Below are 17,286 nucleotides of genomic sequence, written 5' to 3' on the forward strand. Positions count from 1 at the left end.
AACTGTAGTGAGACTGCACAATCAGTGAATGGTGACATCAGTAAAATATTAACCTGCAACATGTGAGGCTGACCCTGGATGCTATAATATACTAAATAGGCAGCATGGATCTCCAACTCTCACCATTTTGTGAAACTTACTCTGAATCCTTACTGAAATGGTTTTAGAGCTATTTCAACCATTTAGGAGTCTGTTTTACTTTTAAGCAGGTTCTTGACTTTTTATTTTCATTTATTTTTCCTAATTGAAAGAGTACCAATGGGTGGCCCTGTATCTTGGGCTCTTGCCTACCTTTATTTCTGATAAGTATTTTGTTTCCTACCACCACTCCCTGTATCAGTCCTCACTTGCAGCCAGGACTAGGAGAGGCAGTTTCCCAAAAGCAGACATTGGGGCTAGTTTGCCCAGTTCTCCTCACCCATTATTCATTATTCCATGGAGTAGGTCCTAAAAACCCAACAATGCCCACATGGCATGGTCATTGCCATTGGCTATAGAATAAGGCCACGTGTTTTTGATTCTGTAGCTGCTTGTGATCTATCACTTCCTTTTGTAGGTTGTACTTGCAGCAAGTCTCTGTAGTTGTCCCATTTGGTAGAGAAGCCAGAACGTGCTTTATCCACCAGGAATAAAACATCTCAGTAACACGCAGAATACATCTCTACAAATTACATTCCCTCACTTCATGCTATTTACATTTAAAAAAAAAACCACACACATATGTAAGAGTCATTGCTACTTCTGCATCCCACAAAGGTCAGGCCGGACCTAATGCAGAGGCTTCTTCCAGCTTAAGACACCTGATAAGCATCATCTGCCTTCTCCAGTTTGCTGGAAGTGCAGACTACCAAGCAATCTATTTAACTGAAAGAATGTTCCAGGATCACATGTCCAAATAAGACAGGACATCTGACCCCCCTTGATATCCCAGCATAAGACACCAGGTATTGCATATGTTGCTTGGAGTGCCAAGTGCTCTGCTTATTTAACTAGGCAAGGAGGGGTGGGGAATTCCTATCTATGCATTTAAAAGTTCTCCCCCGGCTACTCTCAGCAACAATGCATAGCTTGCCATATGTTGTAGTATTTTATACCTCTAGCAACAAAGATGAACCTGTGGGTGGCCAGCACTGAGCTCAAGAAGTGCAGCTCAAGTTTTTCACCAATATTAAGTGAACCCTAAGTATTGACGATCCCCATTACATCCCAACTGAATTTCTCATTCGCTCTGTGGGTCAGGGCAGAGTGACCTAGGCAGACAGTGAACATGCCAAGCAGTTCCCCAGATACAGGCACTCTCACAATCCAACCCTCTAGCACAGTTCCTGTCTTGCATGGCTACTGGCCAAATCTTTTAAATAGAATGACCCCAAAACTGGAAGATTTGCCTGTCCCAAGGCCAATCAGCACATTTCTCATCTGCACGGAGGTTTTGCTGTGGCAGTGAGGAACTCTGGACTGATTATCAAGTGTTCATTTTGGTCCTAAACTGAGGAACACGGTATGAGTTTTGTATTTCATCTACTCCCAACAAAGCTTCTGAATACCTTTTACAGCTAGAACAACTCCTGCCCACCTGCCTACAGAACTGGTGCCATGATGTCCTGGTACATGAGAAAAGAGCAGAGATTTCATCAAGCCACCCACCAACACAAGAAGAGATACTCCACTCCCTAGTGATCGTCTAATGTATTCCTATTTGCTTATCAGGTCAAGGAAGGTTATACTCAAAAGTCAGGGGTGGGCAAACTTTTTGGCCCGAGGGCCACATCAGGGTGCGAAACTCTATGGAAGGCCAGATAGGGAAGGCTGTGCCCCCCAAACAGCCTAGCCCCTGCCCCCTACCTAACCCCGCCACCGTTGCACACATGCGCCACCCCCTTACCCTGCCGCTCAGAGCGGCAGGAGCTCGCAGCCCCACTGCCCGTGCGACAGCATGGGAGGGAGAACAGCAGGGGAGGGGCCAGGGACTAGCCTCCCGGGCCGTAATTTGCCCACCTCTGTCAAAGGTACTAAGCTAAGCTTGGCTTGAGAACAATTTCATGGACATGAAGAACTGCTCTCAGAACTGATACAGAACATCCACAATACTCCCCCAGGATGGTTAGTAAACTGTTGGTAAATATCTCAAAACAAGCAAAAGACTATAGTCCGCCATTTTAAAAGGAAACAATTTGTAATTTGTTTGAATTCATGCATATTGCAAAACCCTTAGTCAAGTTAATGTTGAATGAATAGGTTACACATGCCTCAAAACTCACTCAGTTACTCCTGTGGAAATTCTGCCCCACTATGGAAGGCAGAATTTGCACAGAATTAATTAAATTAGAAACTGGGTTGGGCTCAGGGAGAGAGGGGGTGTGGGTGAGAGACTGGAGGGGCAAAATTTTCCCCCCTCAAGATGTGCCTGGCTAGCATGTGTGACACACCAAGACTGAGGTGCCCAACAAAAGCGTAACAGCAAAACACAATCTGGGTTCTTGAACACTCTACTCCTGGGGGTAACTTTTTTATTGTCTCTATTGTTAGAGACAACAAAAAAGTTTCCCTCCGGAGTAGAGACACGTGTTTTGAAATAAATTGCCAAAATAATTGAAACAGGTGTGATTATATTGTATTATTTTGACAAAATATGCAAAATTTTAAAATATTGTGTACAGAACTTTTTGGCACAGCATTCTCCCATGAGTAATAAGTGCCACAGAAAGATTCATAACATGTATAGTAAAATATATTTTATCAAACATACACAGGATTTTAGAGACAGTGTAGCCTGTTAAAGAACACCTACTGGTATCATCCCGTGCTTAATACTTTCAGTTTGAACAGTGGAATGACTGAACAGACCTTTGTCATTCACTGGACCCACCAAATTTATTATTACAGGTATCTTCATCTGATGGCAGATTTTGTTTATTTGTGTGGGGTTTTTTTGTTTTATTACTTGGAACAGAATACAATTTTTCCTGCTTTCTCTACCTCTAAATTACTTACAATATACTCATGCTTTCTATGGTATCAATACAAACTGTAGCCCAAAACATTTTGCAAGGTTAAACAATTACAGAGAAATTTAAAAGTTAGTAACAAGATCTGAAAGGAGAGGGAGGACTGATTAGGCAGAAAATTAAAGGTGACTACTCCGGATGGTAGCAGCTACAGTCAAGAAGGCAAATGATAAAGACTAACACAGACAATAGTAGAGACAGACAAGTTATTTGAGAACATTTGGGGAAAAGTCCATGGTGGGTTATAAAACAAAGACAATTTTAAACTGGAGCATGAAGCAAGCTGCAACCAGTGGAGTTTGTGGCTGGAGCAATTCAGTCACATTTCTTTGTGCACATGAGAAGGTGAGCAGAACTCACATGCTTGAATCGGGAGAGCTGGTACTTGACGAGATCAGAGAAGAGAGCTGCCATAGTCAAGGAAAGTGGAGATGAAAATAGATGAAGATTTCAACACAGGTGGAACTAAAGCAGTATCACAAAGGGAACATGCCACTGCGGTGAAGACAGGCAGATTTGCTGATATAGATGTGGGAAGAGAAAAAAAGCTCAGGCTCAAGGAGGACATCATAGTTACAGAGAGCAGAGGCAAACAGATGGTCATGGCTGAGAAGAGAAGGAGCCGTGCTTGACTCAGTTTCTTAAATATCCTTTAGTCCAAGTGAAGAGGTTTTCCACCATCGCAGAAGAGACTACTGCAGACCAAGCTGATTTATTACTTCAAACTCTGCATGTAAGTGGCTGGCCAACAAATCCCATCAGTTCACTAGTTCAATTGGCTTTAATTTCAGCAGCAAAGGCGCACTTTTGGAAGGAGACTCCAGCCCTGCAATTGATTATGATTGGTAGGAGAAATGACTGTTAGCAGTATGAATGAATGAGCAATAAAAACATGCCTTTTTAAATAGAGAGTTTTTTGTTTTGTTTTTTAAATATGGGGAGCTTAACCCCAGTGCAATAGCCAAAATAATACCCAGGCAAGTCAAACTAGTTTCCCATCTGAGCACTCTGTAGTTCAATTGGAGAAGTTACTTTTCACCTACCCTCCTATAAAGCTTTTGTAGTGTTGCTCAGACAATGACTGGCTCTTTATGCCAGAGGTAGCTGCCATCAAGTGATAGAGGAGTGGTCCCTATACAGTTAATAGCTCAGAGATCCTTCATGAGTGAGTGAAAATATAGGTGTGTGTAGATATACATCTAGTTGCTAAATTCACACCTTAGTTTTTGAAGTAAGTACAGTATATGGTTTGTCTTATACCAACCAATGAGAATGAACTATTATTTAGAAAAGCAGAACATAACTGAAACCAGTATTTTGATCATCCTACACGGTTAGTGATACTGTCATTGATAGTGGTTTGGTGAAATATAGGCTGAATAGTTTTAAAGTAATCATAGGGATAAGGCCACATTATTTACATAGCAACTTTGATCTAGAAAGATGCCATAGTAATGCAACTCCATCCCCCCCATATACTGAAATGCAGCCACCTCTGAAATAGAAAGCAGTAGTTATTCTGTACCAAAAATACTATGCAGCAACAATAATTTCTACACCTGAAAGTTTTCATCAAAAGAAAACTGAGGTAATTGGAGTATTGCCCAGGAACCTACACTGATTTAATGTTTGCAGCACACACTCAGCACAAGATCAGTGTTAAGAAAAGGAGGACTTGTGGCACCTTAGAGACTAAAATTTGAGCATAAACTTTCATGAGCTACAGCTCACTTCACGAAAGCTTGTGCTCAAATAAATTTGTTAGTCTCTAAGGTGCCACAAGTCCTCCTTTTCTTTTTGCAGATACATGGCTGCTACTCTGAAAGATCAGTGTTGTTACTACAAGAATCCAGCTCATTTATTAAGGCAAGTGGGTTTGTAAACTCACTAACATTAGACACACATCAGTCCAATCCACATTTAAGGTTGAAGCTAGCCTTTCTTCATAAGAGTAATTCTCTCCCCCACTCCACAAAAACTGAAGTGGTACTCCAATCCTGCAACTCATTACAAATGGTAGGAAAGAAGAACGCTAGGTGCCCGAGTGCTTGTCTACACTTACAGGGGATAATGAAGACCCGCTAAATCGACTGCGGATTGCTCTCCCGTCAACTCCTGTACCCCACCTGAACGAGAAGCGCAAGCATCAGAGACATAGTGTAGCGTGGACCCCATCCAAGTACATCGACTTCAGCTACATTATTCAAGTAGCTGAAGTTGCTTAACTTAGATCGATCTCCCCCCATAGTGCAGACAAGGCCTGAACCACAGCTAACCCACCTGAAGTTTCACAAATGTGAATTTGTGCTCAAGTAGAATTTTCTTGAGCAGTTTGAGACATCAGGTAATGGGTCTGGAGACATGGGGATTACAATATTTTCACTTAACATAGTCCCTTAACATGACTCCAAATTAGTTGACCCTGACTAATACTGGTGCTTCTGGCTAGTTTTAAGAATGAGAAAAGGAGGGGGACTAGTTAATAAACTATCTGGGAAACAGGAAACATTTCTCTCAGAAGTTTATCCAATTTTTCATTAAAATTATATTTTGATGGAAATATTCCAACCAGACCTACCAAAGGGTTGTTTTCACATACTCAAAGCTTTGCAACATTTTAAACTCTGCATCCTAGCTAATGCATTTATTAAGCACATATTGCCCCAATGGATAAATTATGAAATGTGCAACACCCTAGCATACGCTTTATAAACTCTGAATGTCCAAAAGCCCCAGCTTTAGAGAGAAGAGACTTGGCTACTCTCTTTAGTGGGGGAAAAAGTGAATAGGGATAACCATGGCAATGACAGGAGAATAGGGAGAGAGAGAAAGTGAGCCCAGTGAAGGGATAGTGTTGACAGAGGAAAGAGCCTTCACTGAAGAACAGGCTGGATAAAGTGAGTTCATACAGCCTGTTTCCCAATTAGAAGCATATATTCCTGCCCCTGTGAGCATTTCCTCACTGGGCTTCCTGCAATATGGTGGTTTTCATCTCACATGAGATGCATACACACACACCCCTACCTTAGAAAATGTGATGCCAGATAGAACGACGCTGCCAGGGAAGAAAAGGGCCTGCATGCTGAACTGCCCAGGCATGTAGATGTGAGCACAGAATGTTCTGTTGCTCGAACCAACACAATTCTCCCCGAGAGTAAGAAGCTCAGTGCCCATGAAGAACAGCTAGACAGGCATTTTATGAGGGCAAATGCAGATGGTTTATAGTTTGATGTTAAGCTTAGATTTCACAACCTAAACGCTTCTCAGTGCGGAGAATCACGGATTAGACACAGAATCCCACAGATACAGTCAAAAACAAAATACCTGCACAGCTTGTTAGTTTCATCACAGGATCTGTGCAGCTGGCAAGATCTTCATGTAACTGAAGAATTCTTTCCCTTTACTTCAAAAAAGTGTAATTCTCAGGCAAAAAGTTATGTTGAAGAAAATATCACTTAGGAAAAAAAAAACACCTGTGAGAATATTGTTTTCATACACAAACATTAGAAAGTCTAATTCTAGAGGAACGAAAGGATGAAAGTCACCCAAACAATCTCCATAACGCTACCCTGAGCACAGCAAGAGTTTGAGGATCATGAGGACTTTAAGAACACAAGTGTTCATTTTATAAGAGACTCCAAAAGTTAAATACATTTTACTAGACTATTTCTTTCACTCTTTCAGAAATTTTACACTGCCCGATCATATTTATAGACTACTAATTCAGGAAGTCTGGGTTCTTTAGGGACATGGACACACACACACAGTGCAGGACACTTAAAACTAAAAAGCACTAATAAGTACAAGGGCTCTACACTGATCCACAAAGGTAAATGCTTCCAGCGACAATCAGATACAGCTACAGTACCTACAGGACCAGATCTTGTAAGCCTAGTATCCTCAGTTATGGGTTTTACATGAACAACAGATGGAGGCATGAGAGTGAAATATCACAATATCAGAGACTCATGTAAAAGTCAACGTGCTGCAATATGTATCTGATATATGCCACATGTTAGCTATACAAATACACCAGCTCTGCTGAATGTAATATACCCTCCGTCATAAGCTGCAAACTCCTTAAAGTTATTACAAAAACTGATTTAGTGCTTTGGAAACTATTTAATGTAAAAATCTTACAAACTAAGTATAGAGTTTACATCAGGAAGGCTAACATCAACAAGGGAACAGAATTAAGGCTGTTCAGATGACCTGATCTGAGTCTAGCCATACTTTACAATGCCTTTATTATTGTTTCCTAAGTGGATCCTCCTTGATTGAATTTCTGAATACTTATGTTGAGAAAAAAAATATTTTTTCTGAAGTGATGTTTTCAACCTTAATTTCTGTTCAGTTTACAAATATTCAGATTCACAGACAGTAAGACAAATAGATTCCTGTAGTTTCAGTGTCAAGAGTGAATGGGGCTGCCTTTAGGAAACAAGAAAACCTCCTTAGCAAAGCAGTGCAGGTGTGTCTCCTCACATATACACAATCCTGCATTCCCTAGAAGCCATCCCTAAGAGGCAGGAGCACAATTGGATAATATTGCTTAAGTGTTGCCATACAACTGTGGGGCTTCTGTCCCAAGACTAACCTTGCAGGGAGGTTCCACTCCCCAAAACCAAAGCTGCTTGGAGAGGCACATTTATGGAGGAGCAACTTCCACAACAGGATCAGCATGCACTGCTCCCAAGTAACAGTGTATCTAGAACATCCACCAGATGCCACAGCTGTGCCCCCACATCAGCATGGGGTAGGCAGACATTGAATGGCAGCTGCAGGGTAGATACACAGGTAAGCCAGTTATTTTAGAAAAATACTTTCTGTCAGGATTACAGCCAGACACTTTCCCATTTGTCTAAGGATGTAAAATCTCAAGAGTCAGACCAGGATGTACTCTCCATGGAGAAAGGGTCCCCTTAGAAACAAAAGGGTTTGAGCGTGAAAAGAGCATTACCACCACCGTCTGTATGCACCCCACACCATCTTATGTGCCAGAGGGCCTCCCACACAACCCCAAACCCTACTCATCTCTAGGCCCTGCATCCATCAGTCCCTATAGTCCCCCCCAAATACACATATGGACTGTTTTCAATTAGACCCCAACTGTCTCCCTCTGCAGTCCCCAAACTAGCCTAGGCTCTGCCTCAGAATGCAACTTCTCCGCAAAGACCTTGCGTTCTTTAGGTGTGGTACTGCCCTCTCGGTGCAGGCCACCCACCCAGAGCTCCCCTTCAGTGTGGTGCCAACCCCTTTGCCGTCTACTTCCTCCACTTACACACCCAGAGCTTTCCCCCCCCCGCAGTGTGATGCAATGCACACACCCCCTTCCCCAGTCACGCACTTGGGGGCACGTCCCCCCAAACCTCCCCCTTTACCATGATGCAATCCCCCCCGCCCATCACTCAACCCAAGGCATGCACCGCCTCCACATGATGCAATCCCCCCCTTCCCCAGTCACTCAGGGGCACGCTCCCCCCTCCCCCACCCGCCGGCATGATGCAATCATCCCTATTCCTCGGTCACTCACCTGAGCGCATACCCTCAACAGACCGCCCCCCTCAGCGTGAGGCAATCATCACTCCCTCCTTCCCCGTCACTCCCTAGACCGCCCCCCTCAGCGTGAGGCAATCATCACTCCCTCCTTCCCCGTCACTCCCTAGACCGCCCCCCTCAGCGTGAGGCAATGCCCCTGCCCTTCCCTAGCCACTCACCATGGGGCAGGCTCCCTCCCCCACACTTCCCCACTCCGTCACCATGGGGTACGACGACGTCATCCTCCGCCCCCCCCCGCCCACCGCCACCCCTCCCCCCCGCCCTTCATTCCCCCGGGGCGGCCCCTCCCCCCGCCCAACATTGGTGCGTTCCCCTCCGGGGCCCCGCAGCTCCCGAGCCCAGCCCGCCCCCCACACTCACCCACAGATCCCGCTCGGTGCGGTGCAGCCCCAGCTGCCCCAGCCCCACCGCCAGGTCGTGCACACAGAGCGCGCCGTCCCGGTTCACGTCGAGCTTCTGGAAGAGGGTGTGAAGACGCCGGTGCTCGGGCCCCCCGCACAGGGACCGGCCGCCCGCCTCGGAGGCGGGGGTCGCGGCTCCTGCCCGAGGGGAGCCGCACGGGCACAACACGCCGCTCACCGCCAGAGAGCGCCGCGGACCCGGCATCCTCCCGCGGCTCGCGAAACGCCGGCAAATGGCGGGACTCCCCCGCCCCCACAGAAAGGAAGTGACAACGTGCTTCCGGTTCGCGCCGCCAGGCTAATGGCCCACGTGACCCTTTTGTAGCCATTCGGAAAGGCATAGTCGCAGGGGGCGCGAGGACGGCACTGCGGACGCACCACGCACCCCCACCGTCTGAGCCAATCAAATCACGGGCGTTTGCATTTCGTCACACGCACGCCTTCGCCTCAGCCAATCAGAATACAGAGGCACCCACGCCGGAACTGGGATTTGGGACGGTATTCAAATTGATGGAGGATTCCCATTGGTAAAGCCGCGGCGGAAGGTGGAGTAAGGTGACAACAGGCCCAATGGGCTGAGACGCTGACTGCCTGAGCCCGTATTATATCTTGACAGACAGAGGATGTATCCAATAGTCTGGTAGAACAGAGGGTACTTAACTATGACTGGCAGGAACGGCACCCAATACACTATGGCGGCGGCCCCTGGAGGCGGGAACACCTTTTGACAGGCAGCATGCCGGCCTGCAGCTTGGAATGGTGCTGAGGGAAGGCGGTGCCTACTCCTGACAAGCAGCACCTTTGACCAATAGGATTATGGCACTGGCGGCGGGAGGTGAGACCCATGTCTGACAGGCAAGCAGGGGGCCCAATGGGCCGAGGCAGGAAAGGGGCTGATTCTGGAAGCCATTACGCCACTGCCGCAGGGTGGAGGCCGTTTAGCGGGGCCTGCTGGGTGGCCGCGGTACGCAATTTGCGTATCCTTCGCTATTGAAGGGGGTAGCGCCCCAGGGCCCGTGAGGCCCCTTGGGGCCCCCCTATTTTTCCTGGCCCTATAGATCACCAGACTCTGTTAGGTCTTCGGGGCCCCTGGGTCCCACCCCTCCTCTGCCTCCGTTAGGCCCCACGTCCCTCTCAGGGCCCCTAGTAGCCCTCCTCCACCCCTCTCTGGTCCCCCCCCCCCCCGGTCCTCTAAGGTCTCCTGCCCTTCCAGGCTCCTCTAGGGCCCTTTTGGGCCCCCAGCTCCCTGTCAGGCCCCCAGCCCCCATTCCTCTCAGGCCTCCTGCCCTTCCAACCCCCTCTAGGGCACTTTGCCCCCCTCCCCCCACCCCCTGTCAGACCTTCTGAGCTCCCATCTCCCCCGCAGGAGTGGCTCCCCCCAGCCCCATCTCACCCTCAGCCCCGTGACCCCATGGCAATGGCATCGCCCCTGCCCCCCCCAGCGAAGAAGCGTAAGATGAACTTCTCGGAGCGGGAGGTGGAGATCATCGTGGAGGAGCTGGAGCGGGGCAAGCACCTGCTCATCAACCACTTCAACGCGGGGGTCCCGCTGGCCACCAAGGCCGCCGCCTGGCACGACATCTTGCGCCGCGTCAACGCCGTGGCCACCTGCCGCCGCGAGCTGCCGGAGGTCAAGAAGAAGTGGTCAGACCTCAAGACTGAGGTGCGGCGCAAGGTGGCGCAGGTCCGGGCCGCTATGGAAGGAGGCGGTATAGGGCAGGATGGAGCCAGCGAGGGACAGGACGGCGAGGACCCTACTGGTGCCACAGCCACCCCTGTCATACTCACCCCCATGCAACAGCGCATCTGCAACCTGCTGGGAGAAGCCACCATCATCAGTCTGCCTACTGGGGACTGCACTGCCGGGGATGGTGCTGAGATACCCATCGCAGCCTCCACCACCACTGTCACCCTGACCCAGAGTGAGTGCTGCCCCTGATGAAGGTGCTGGATCAGAAGGCCATACAGGGGTCCCTGCAATTATCCCATGAATAGTGAGAAGGGGCCCTGCTACCCATGCGGAGCAGCCCCCATTCCTCAAAAGGGCAGCAAAATGAAACCGTGGCATCTTTTACAATATAGTGAAAATGGCACCCCTATAAGCCCTGGTGCTATAGAGGCACAGGATATGCAGGTACTGAAAGCCACCCCTGTTTGACAGCAAGGTCAGTCTTAAGAGCAAGGAAACCAAACAGCCTTTTGGGGACTTGGCATCCCAATGCACCTTTGCAACAAACAGGCTGCCCCAGCCTCCCTCTGGAGGATAACTATAAGGCTGTATCATAGGATGGTTAGTAGCTATGCATAGTTGTATGTGATTAAAGCTGATTCAGGCTTATGAGTGGGGTAACAAATTATAAAAGGGAGCAAAGATGGATTAAGGGGGCTTAGTAGAGAAAGGAAAAACTTGAAAACTGAGCTTTCTAGACCAGAATAAAAGCTCACAGAACATGGTTATCTGCACAGATATCTTTCTTATGCTTTCCTTCCCATTGAATGGATCCTCATGCTGTTCAGTCAGGATGGAGCAAAATAGGAAACTACAGAGACCTCTGGCTATATATATTTGTTAAGCTAGTTTATACAGAGCTTTTTTGATGTTTAGATGTTCAGAGATCTGCAGGTTGAAACAGCAGCACCTAGCTGTTTTGACACTGTGATGAATAAGTGAAACCTATTTTGTCGTGCAACGGCTGAGATTAATAGATTTGTCTTCTGTGGCTACTCCCAGCGCTTCCTCCATCCCCCACCCCCTTGTGAGTTACGGAAGATGGAAGTACATTTCTATTCCTTCTGTCTTTAGAAACCTATTTCTGGGTCTGTGGAGATGTTCTAATGGATACTTGAGCAGTCGAAGGCATTCTGACCAATGCCATTTCATCTCTTACTTGTCCTTTGTGTCTATTTATTAATGTTGCTTGGACAGCTCCTCTTGAACTGGGGGTTGAGAAGTGGTGTATCTAGGTATATACTGGAGTATTCCCTACGCTTTTTGACCCTGCACTGTCCAGGCCTGGGGACAGATCCAGATCAGGAAAGATCAGTCTTCTGTAGGACTAGCTTTCTTCTTTAGTGTTCTGCATGCACATACTTCTCTGTTTTCTCCTTAGGCAGGCACTAAAGCAGGGGTGGGCAAACTTTTTGGCCTGAGAGCCACATCTGGGTATGGAAATTGTATGGCAGGCCATGAATGCTCACGAAATTGAGGTTGGGGTGTGGGAGGGGGTGAGGGCTCTGGCTGGGGGTGCAGGCTCTGGGGTGGGGCCAGAAATGAGGAGTTCAGGGCGTGGGAGGAGGCTCTGGGCTGGGGCAGGGGTTTAGGGTGCGGGGGAGAGTGAGGGCTCCGGCTCTGGGGTGGGGCTGGGAATGAAGGGTTTGGGGTGCAGGAGGGTGCTCCAGGCTGGGACCGAGGGGCTCAGAGGGCGCGAGGGGGGATCACGGCTGGAGCAGAGGGTTGGGGTGCGGAAGGAGGTCAGGGGTGCAGGCTCTGGGCGGTGCTTACCTCAAGCAGCTCCTGGAAGCAGCAGTATGTCCCTCCTTCAGCTCCTACGCAGAAGCGCAGCCAGGCAGCTTTGCGTGCTGCCCCGTCCGCAGGCGCCGCCCCTGCAGCTCCCATTGGCCATGGTTCCCAGCCAATGGGAGCTGTGGGGGCGGCGCTTGGGTCGGGGGCAGCACACGGAGCCGTTTGGCTGCTCCTACGTGTAGGAGGTGGAGTGGGGACATGCCTTTGCTTCTGGGAGCAGCATGGATCAGGGCAAGCCCCAGACCCTGCTCCCCAGCAGGAGCTAAAGGGACAGACGTTTTAATCAGTTTTAATCTGACATGGCCTGCGAGCCGTAGTTTGCCCACCCCTGCACTAAACCCCTGGCACTTACATTTGTTAGTGGTGTTCTATAGACCAGTGGTTCTCAACCAGGGGTCCAAGGCCCCCTGGGAGGCCACAAGCAGGTTTCGGGGGGCTGCCAAGTGGGGCCAGCATTAGACTCACCAGGGCCCTGGGCAGAAAGCCAAAGCCTGAGCAATGTAGTTTTGTGGAGGCTCCTGTGGCTTGGGGCCCCAGGCAGTTGCCCTGTTGCTACCCTGTTATTGTGACACATGTGGGGCCATGGAGTTTTTATAGCATATTGCGGGGGCCTCACAAAGAAAAAGGTTGAGAACCCCTGCTGTAGACATTCACCCAAAGAGCTGCAGCCTCTGACTTTTCTTTTCATTTGTGCCTAGTTCCTGCAGAGACAACTTACCATAGTCTGGAGGATGGAGTGGTGGAGTACTGCACGACAGAGGCTCCCACAACTGTTACTGCTGAAGCACCCTTGGAGATGATGGCACATCAAGCTGAGGCATCCATGAAACCCCAGGAGCTGAAGAGCCGAATTGCCCTAAATTCAGCCAAGCTCCTGCAGGAGCAGCGAGTGACCAACCTACATGTGAAGGAGATCGCCCAGCACTTGGAACAGCAAAATGACCTGCTGCAGATGATCCGTCGCTCTCAGGAGGTGCAGGCATGCGCACAAGAGCGTCAGGCGCAGGCTATGGAAGGGACCCAGGCTGCTCTGAGTGCCCTCATCCAGATCTTACGCCCCATGATCAAGGACTTCCGTCGATTCCTGCAAAGTAATACACCCAATCCTTCGGTAACTGCTGACCCCAGCCATGTGGCCCAGAATGGGCAACAAGATGGCATCATCCAATGAAATAGGGACCGACTGGACTCTTCTCTCAAAAGAGCTACATTTGCTGCTGTTGGACACACTGGGTCAGAGGTAGGAGGGACAAGATCTTCTCTTGTCATTGTGGATTGGTTGAGTTCCCGTCCTCTGGGGTCAAAAGCTGTTCCTGGACAGCATCTTTTTCTGTGATGATCCTGCACTATCTGCTTCTGTGGACTCAACATCCAGGATGGGAGCCAGGATATGTGATTAAACTTGGAAGTTAGTGTTGTTGGATTTGTTTTGTTTTGTTTTTAAAGAAAAATATTTTTTCCATATAGATTTCTAAAAAGACAATTATTTTTATTTCTATCTTAAAAAACGACACCTCTTCCCAAGGCATACAGCCTTTAACTGGCTTCTAACACACGGAGTGTCTTGCAGGCATGGCTCATCTTTGAAGGTGCCCAGATAGTACAGAGGAGCTAATGCAGTCCAGTCTCTTGCTGGACATTTGTAGAGTAATAATATGGTACCTGAGGTGGTGCAGCCACATCTCTGTGCTGGAGGTTTGTGGATGCTGCTCTCTAAGGGTGAAAGTCAGCCCTGTACAGAGGACCTGCACAAGGCCTGTCGACAACCTAAATCCCACGGAAGTCCCACTTTAGCTCTCAAAGGCCTCTGCTGGCCTTCTGCACCGTGGTGAATTTCATCCAAACCTAGCAGAGGTGTTTTTACATGTGTATTAAATGTCTCTTAGTACTTAAGAGAATGAATAAATATGAATTTCATTCGGGTAGGTTTACATACAGATGAAACCAGTGGACTAGGTACTGCAGTATAGTTTGAAATCTGTGCAGTATGTTACCACAACAAGGTGGGGAAAATATGGAGTTTTCAGCAGAGCCATAAATCTAAAAGTCTTTGCTTGTGTGAGTTTGTCAACTATTTGCTATTTCAACAGTGTGGGAGGGAGGTTGGTTTTTGTTTACAGTTTGTCATTTATTTTGTATTTTTAAGGCATTAGAAACAAATTCTGTTGTCTTTAGTCAATATACAGTTGACTTCAGTAGGCATTTTGACTGCCTAAGGACTATGGGATTTTGCCCCAAACCTTTTTCTTAAGATTATATTGGGAAAAAAATGATCCTTCACACCTACTACCCTTCCTCCTTTTTGAGCTGTTCTGGCTTTTGGGGCCCGGAACTAAGTAAGAGCAGTTAGGCAGTTGACTTGATAGTGTGAATGTGGTTGTTATAGATATGCACCAACTTCATAAATGAATTTTTTTTATTTCAGATGAAAAGCTTCACCTCAACATGTGTAGAAGATTATTGATTTGTTTAAAAAAATAATAATTTTATTGTTAATGTCTTCCTTCTGCCCCCCCCCCCCCACTTGCAGAACCAATGAGTCAAAATTACGGATTAATACTTGCCAAATATTACTGTTAAAATTGAACTTTATAAAGCTGAGTTAAGTTTGCTGTTGAACTCTCTGTAGGGCTGAGAAGCAGTGAGCTGAAATTCATGATGGAATGAATGTGCACAATTAAATTATAAACCCCTGAATATATCTTTCTATGATGGAAATATTGATGGGGCCCTTAACCGACCAGTACATGGGATATTGCTATATTTAATAACCTTTATTTTATTGGTAGTTCAACTGTCTCTTGGAAGGAGGAGGAAGGGATAATGAACAGTGTTGTTTGAAAGCTTTGGCCCATGGAAGATCCTTCACCCATTCATTCAGTCTTCCACTCCTGAGTCAGAAAAGCACCATCACTGGCTTTCCCACCTTGTTCACCATCTAACCACATCAGTACAATTTTCTTGGCTTGTTTCTCTCAAACCCTGTGGAATCAAATCAATGACTCAGTTGCAGTTTATTTTTAAAACAGACACTGCATCATATCTGTTTGGTTTTACATCACTTGTGAATATGAATACCAATATGAATTTTTAATAAAAATGATTTTTTTTGGTAAATCGCTCTCAGTATATCCGTATTTTCCATAGGGAAAAAAATATGACACAAGGCAGAAAAGGACTCAAAAGTCGGGAAATACCAAAGTTAAGCAAAAAGAAAAGGAGTACTTGTGGCACCTTAGAGACTAACCAATTTATTTGAGCATGAGCTTTCGTGAGCTACAGCTCACGGATGCTACATTGCATCCGATGAAGTGAGCTGTAGCTCACGAAAGCTCATGCTCAAATAAATTGGTTAGTCTCTAAGGTGCCACAAGTACTCCTTTTCTTTCTGTTTATGACAGACAACGATGACTCATGAAAATCACATTGTATTCATCTGCCATGAGCTGGATGCAGTGTAACATCCTAGAATAATAAAGGACAAAGTGCTGGCATTTATAAGGCTTTAGAATTGACTTACATTAACTTTTTCAATGACTGCAGCCCAAGAAGTGGTTTCTGTAATGCATCTTACTGCAAATAGTTACTACAGGTAGTTGAATGCCTGGCACTTGGAAACACCAATTTGTATGTCAGGGAGAAATATTGTGCTAACACAAATCAATAGCATTCAAATGTAAATTGTGTACATAAATTCTCACTCATGAAAAAACTGCAGCAATATTTTAAATATAGTACAAGCTGCCTGTCTAGAGCGCAACCATTGATCATTGATTGGTTTAGTGGAGCCCTATGAGGAATAAAGAAAAAAATAGTGCACTCAGGCTGAAAACTAGATAGTAAAGGGAAACATCACAAGAAGGTATCCCAACTGTGGTTTAGGGGAGAAGAGGGTGTTATACTGATTGAACACAAAAATAGTGCCCAATAGGGACAGAAAAGAAGAAGCAAAGTATCCAGGATGCTGATCTATGCCCCAAGCCTGCTGCTCTTCGTTGGAACTGGAGAGTTCAGTAGCAAGCTGCCTGGACTGAGGACAGCCATTCAGGAATGTACCAAGCAAGGATGTTCTTCTCCAACAGGACACAGCAGATGTGAAAGAGTATCCTACAAATGTGATTTGAGGATCTGTAGCGTAAATCACCAAAGCTAGGAAACAATGCTATAGAGTAAACACTACTGGGAATTCTGGTTTGTCAGTGGTATATAGCACACATTTCAAGTGTTGGAGGTTTGGGAGATAAACCTTGAAGTGGTCTCTGGTCCATCAGAGGCCATTCCAGATTGGCCAGGTTGCTTTACGTGTGCCAGTCTACCCCTGGAGCAAATATATAGTTTTAAAGGTGTTCAGCTGGCTGGTGATGTACATTCAGAATTCATTTCAATTCTCTCCTGCAGATGGCACCATATAACAGAATGGAGAAATTGCTGCAGCTGATAACATGGCCAGGCATTCCACTGAGATCTTAGTTCAGCCATGAGCAATCAATTATTAACATATATGTTTTAAATCCTACAGCTGGAAAGCCCTACAGTTGCACTGGCAGGGAGACATACCAGACTGATCTAAAAAGTCTCCCCAATCTCTATCTCCTATGATTCTATTTGCTCCTCTCACAATTCTCTCTCTCCTTTTTGAGGCTGACTGACAAGCTGAAAAGAAATGCAGCATAGCAGAGGGGGGAAAAAAGCCCTGTGTCCAAACAAAAGACAGGTTGGCTGAGAATGCAAAACAACATACCCTTCCACCAAAAACAGACAAAGAACTTGAACATTTGGAACTCCCTTTTTTGAT

At 46.8% G+C, this 17,286-nt stretch overlaps 2 protein-coding genes across 3 annotated transcripts in view; one reads left to right on the forward strand and one right to left on the reverse strand.

The window, feature by feature from the left end:
- The window catches only part of SLC25A25 (solute carrier family 25 member 25), a 35,167-nt gene extending 25,928 nt beyond the window's left edge, over positions 1-9,239 (reverse strand). The window contains exon 1 of the mRNA XM_073314709.2: positions 8,928-9,239. Within this exon, the coding sequence (XP_073170810.1) occupies positions 8,928-9,173 (246 nt within the window). The 5' untranslated portion in view covers positions 9,174-9,239. The remainder of the gene's footprint in view (positions 1-8,927) is intronic.
- NAIF1 (nuclear apoptosis inducing factor 1) lies at positions 8,945-15,672 on the forward strand. 2 transcript variants are annotated; one of them, XR_013634762.1, is made up of 3 exons: positions 8,945-10,890; positions 13,190-13,899; positions 14,917-15,670. XR_013634762.1 is itself a non-coding variant. In XM_073314716.2 (3 exons), the coding sequence occupies exons 2-3, from the start codon at positions 10,380-10,382 to the stop codon at positions 13,660-13,662; spliced, it is 984 nt and encodes a 327-aa protein (XP_073170817.1). In that variant the 5' UTR covers positions 8,945-9,803; positions 10,335-10,379; the 3' UTR covers positions 13,663-15,672. The 2 variants fall into 2 exon arrangements, 1 of the variants encoding a protein (XP_073170817.1); XM_073314716.2 differs by having other exon boundaries at positions 8,945-9,803; positions 10,335-10,890; positions 13,190-15,672.
- The last annotated feature ends 1,614 nt before the right edge of the window (positions 15,673-17,286 follow it).

This window comes from Lepidochelys kempii, chromosome 16 (genome assembly GCF_965140285.1).
Source record: "Lepidochelys kempii isolate rLepKem1 chromosome 16, rLepKem1.hap1, whole genome shotgun sequence".
Classification (NCBI taxonomy): Eukaryota; Metazoa; Chordata; order Testudines; family Cheloniidae; genus Lepidochelys; species Lepidochelys kempii.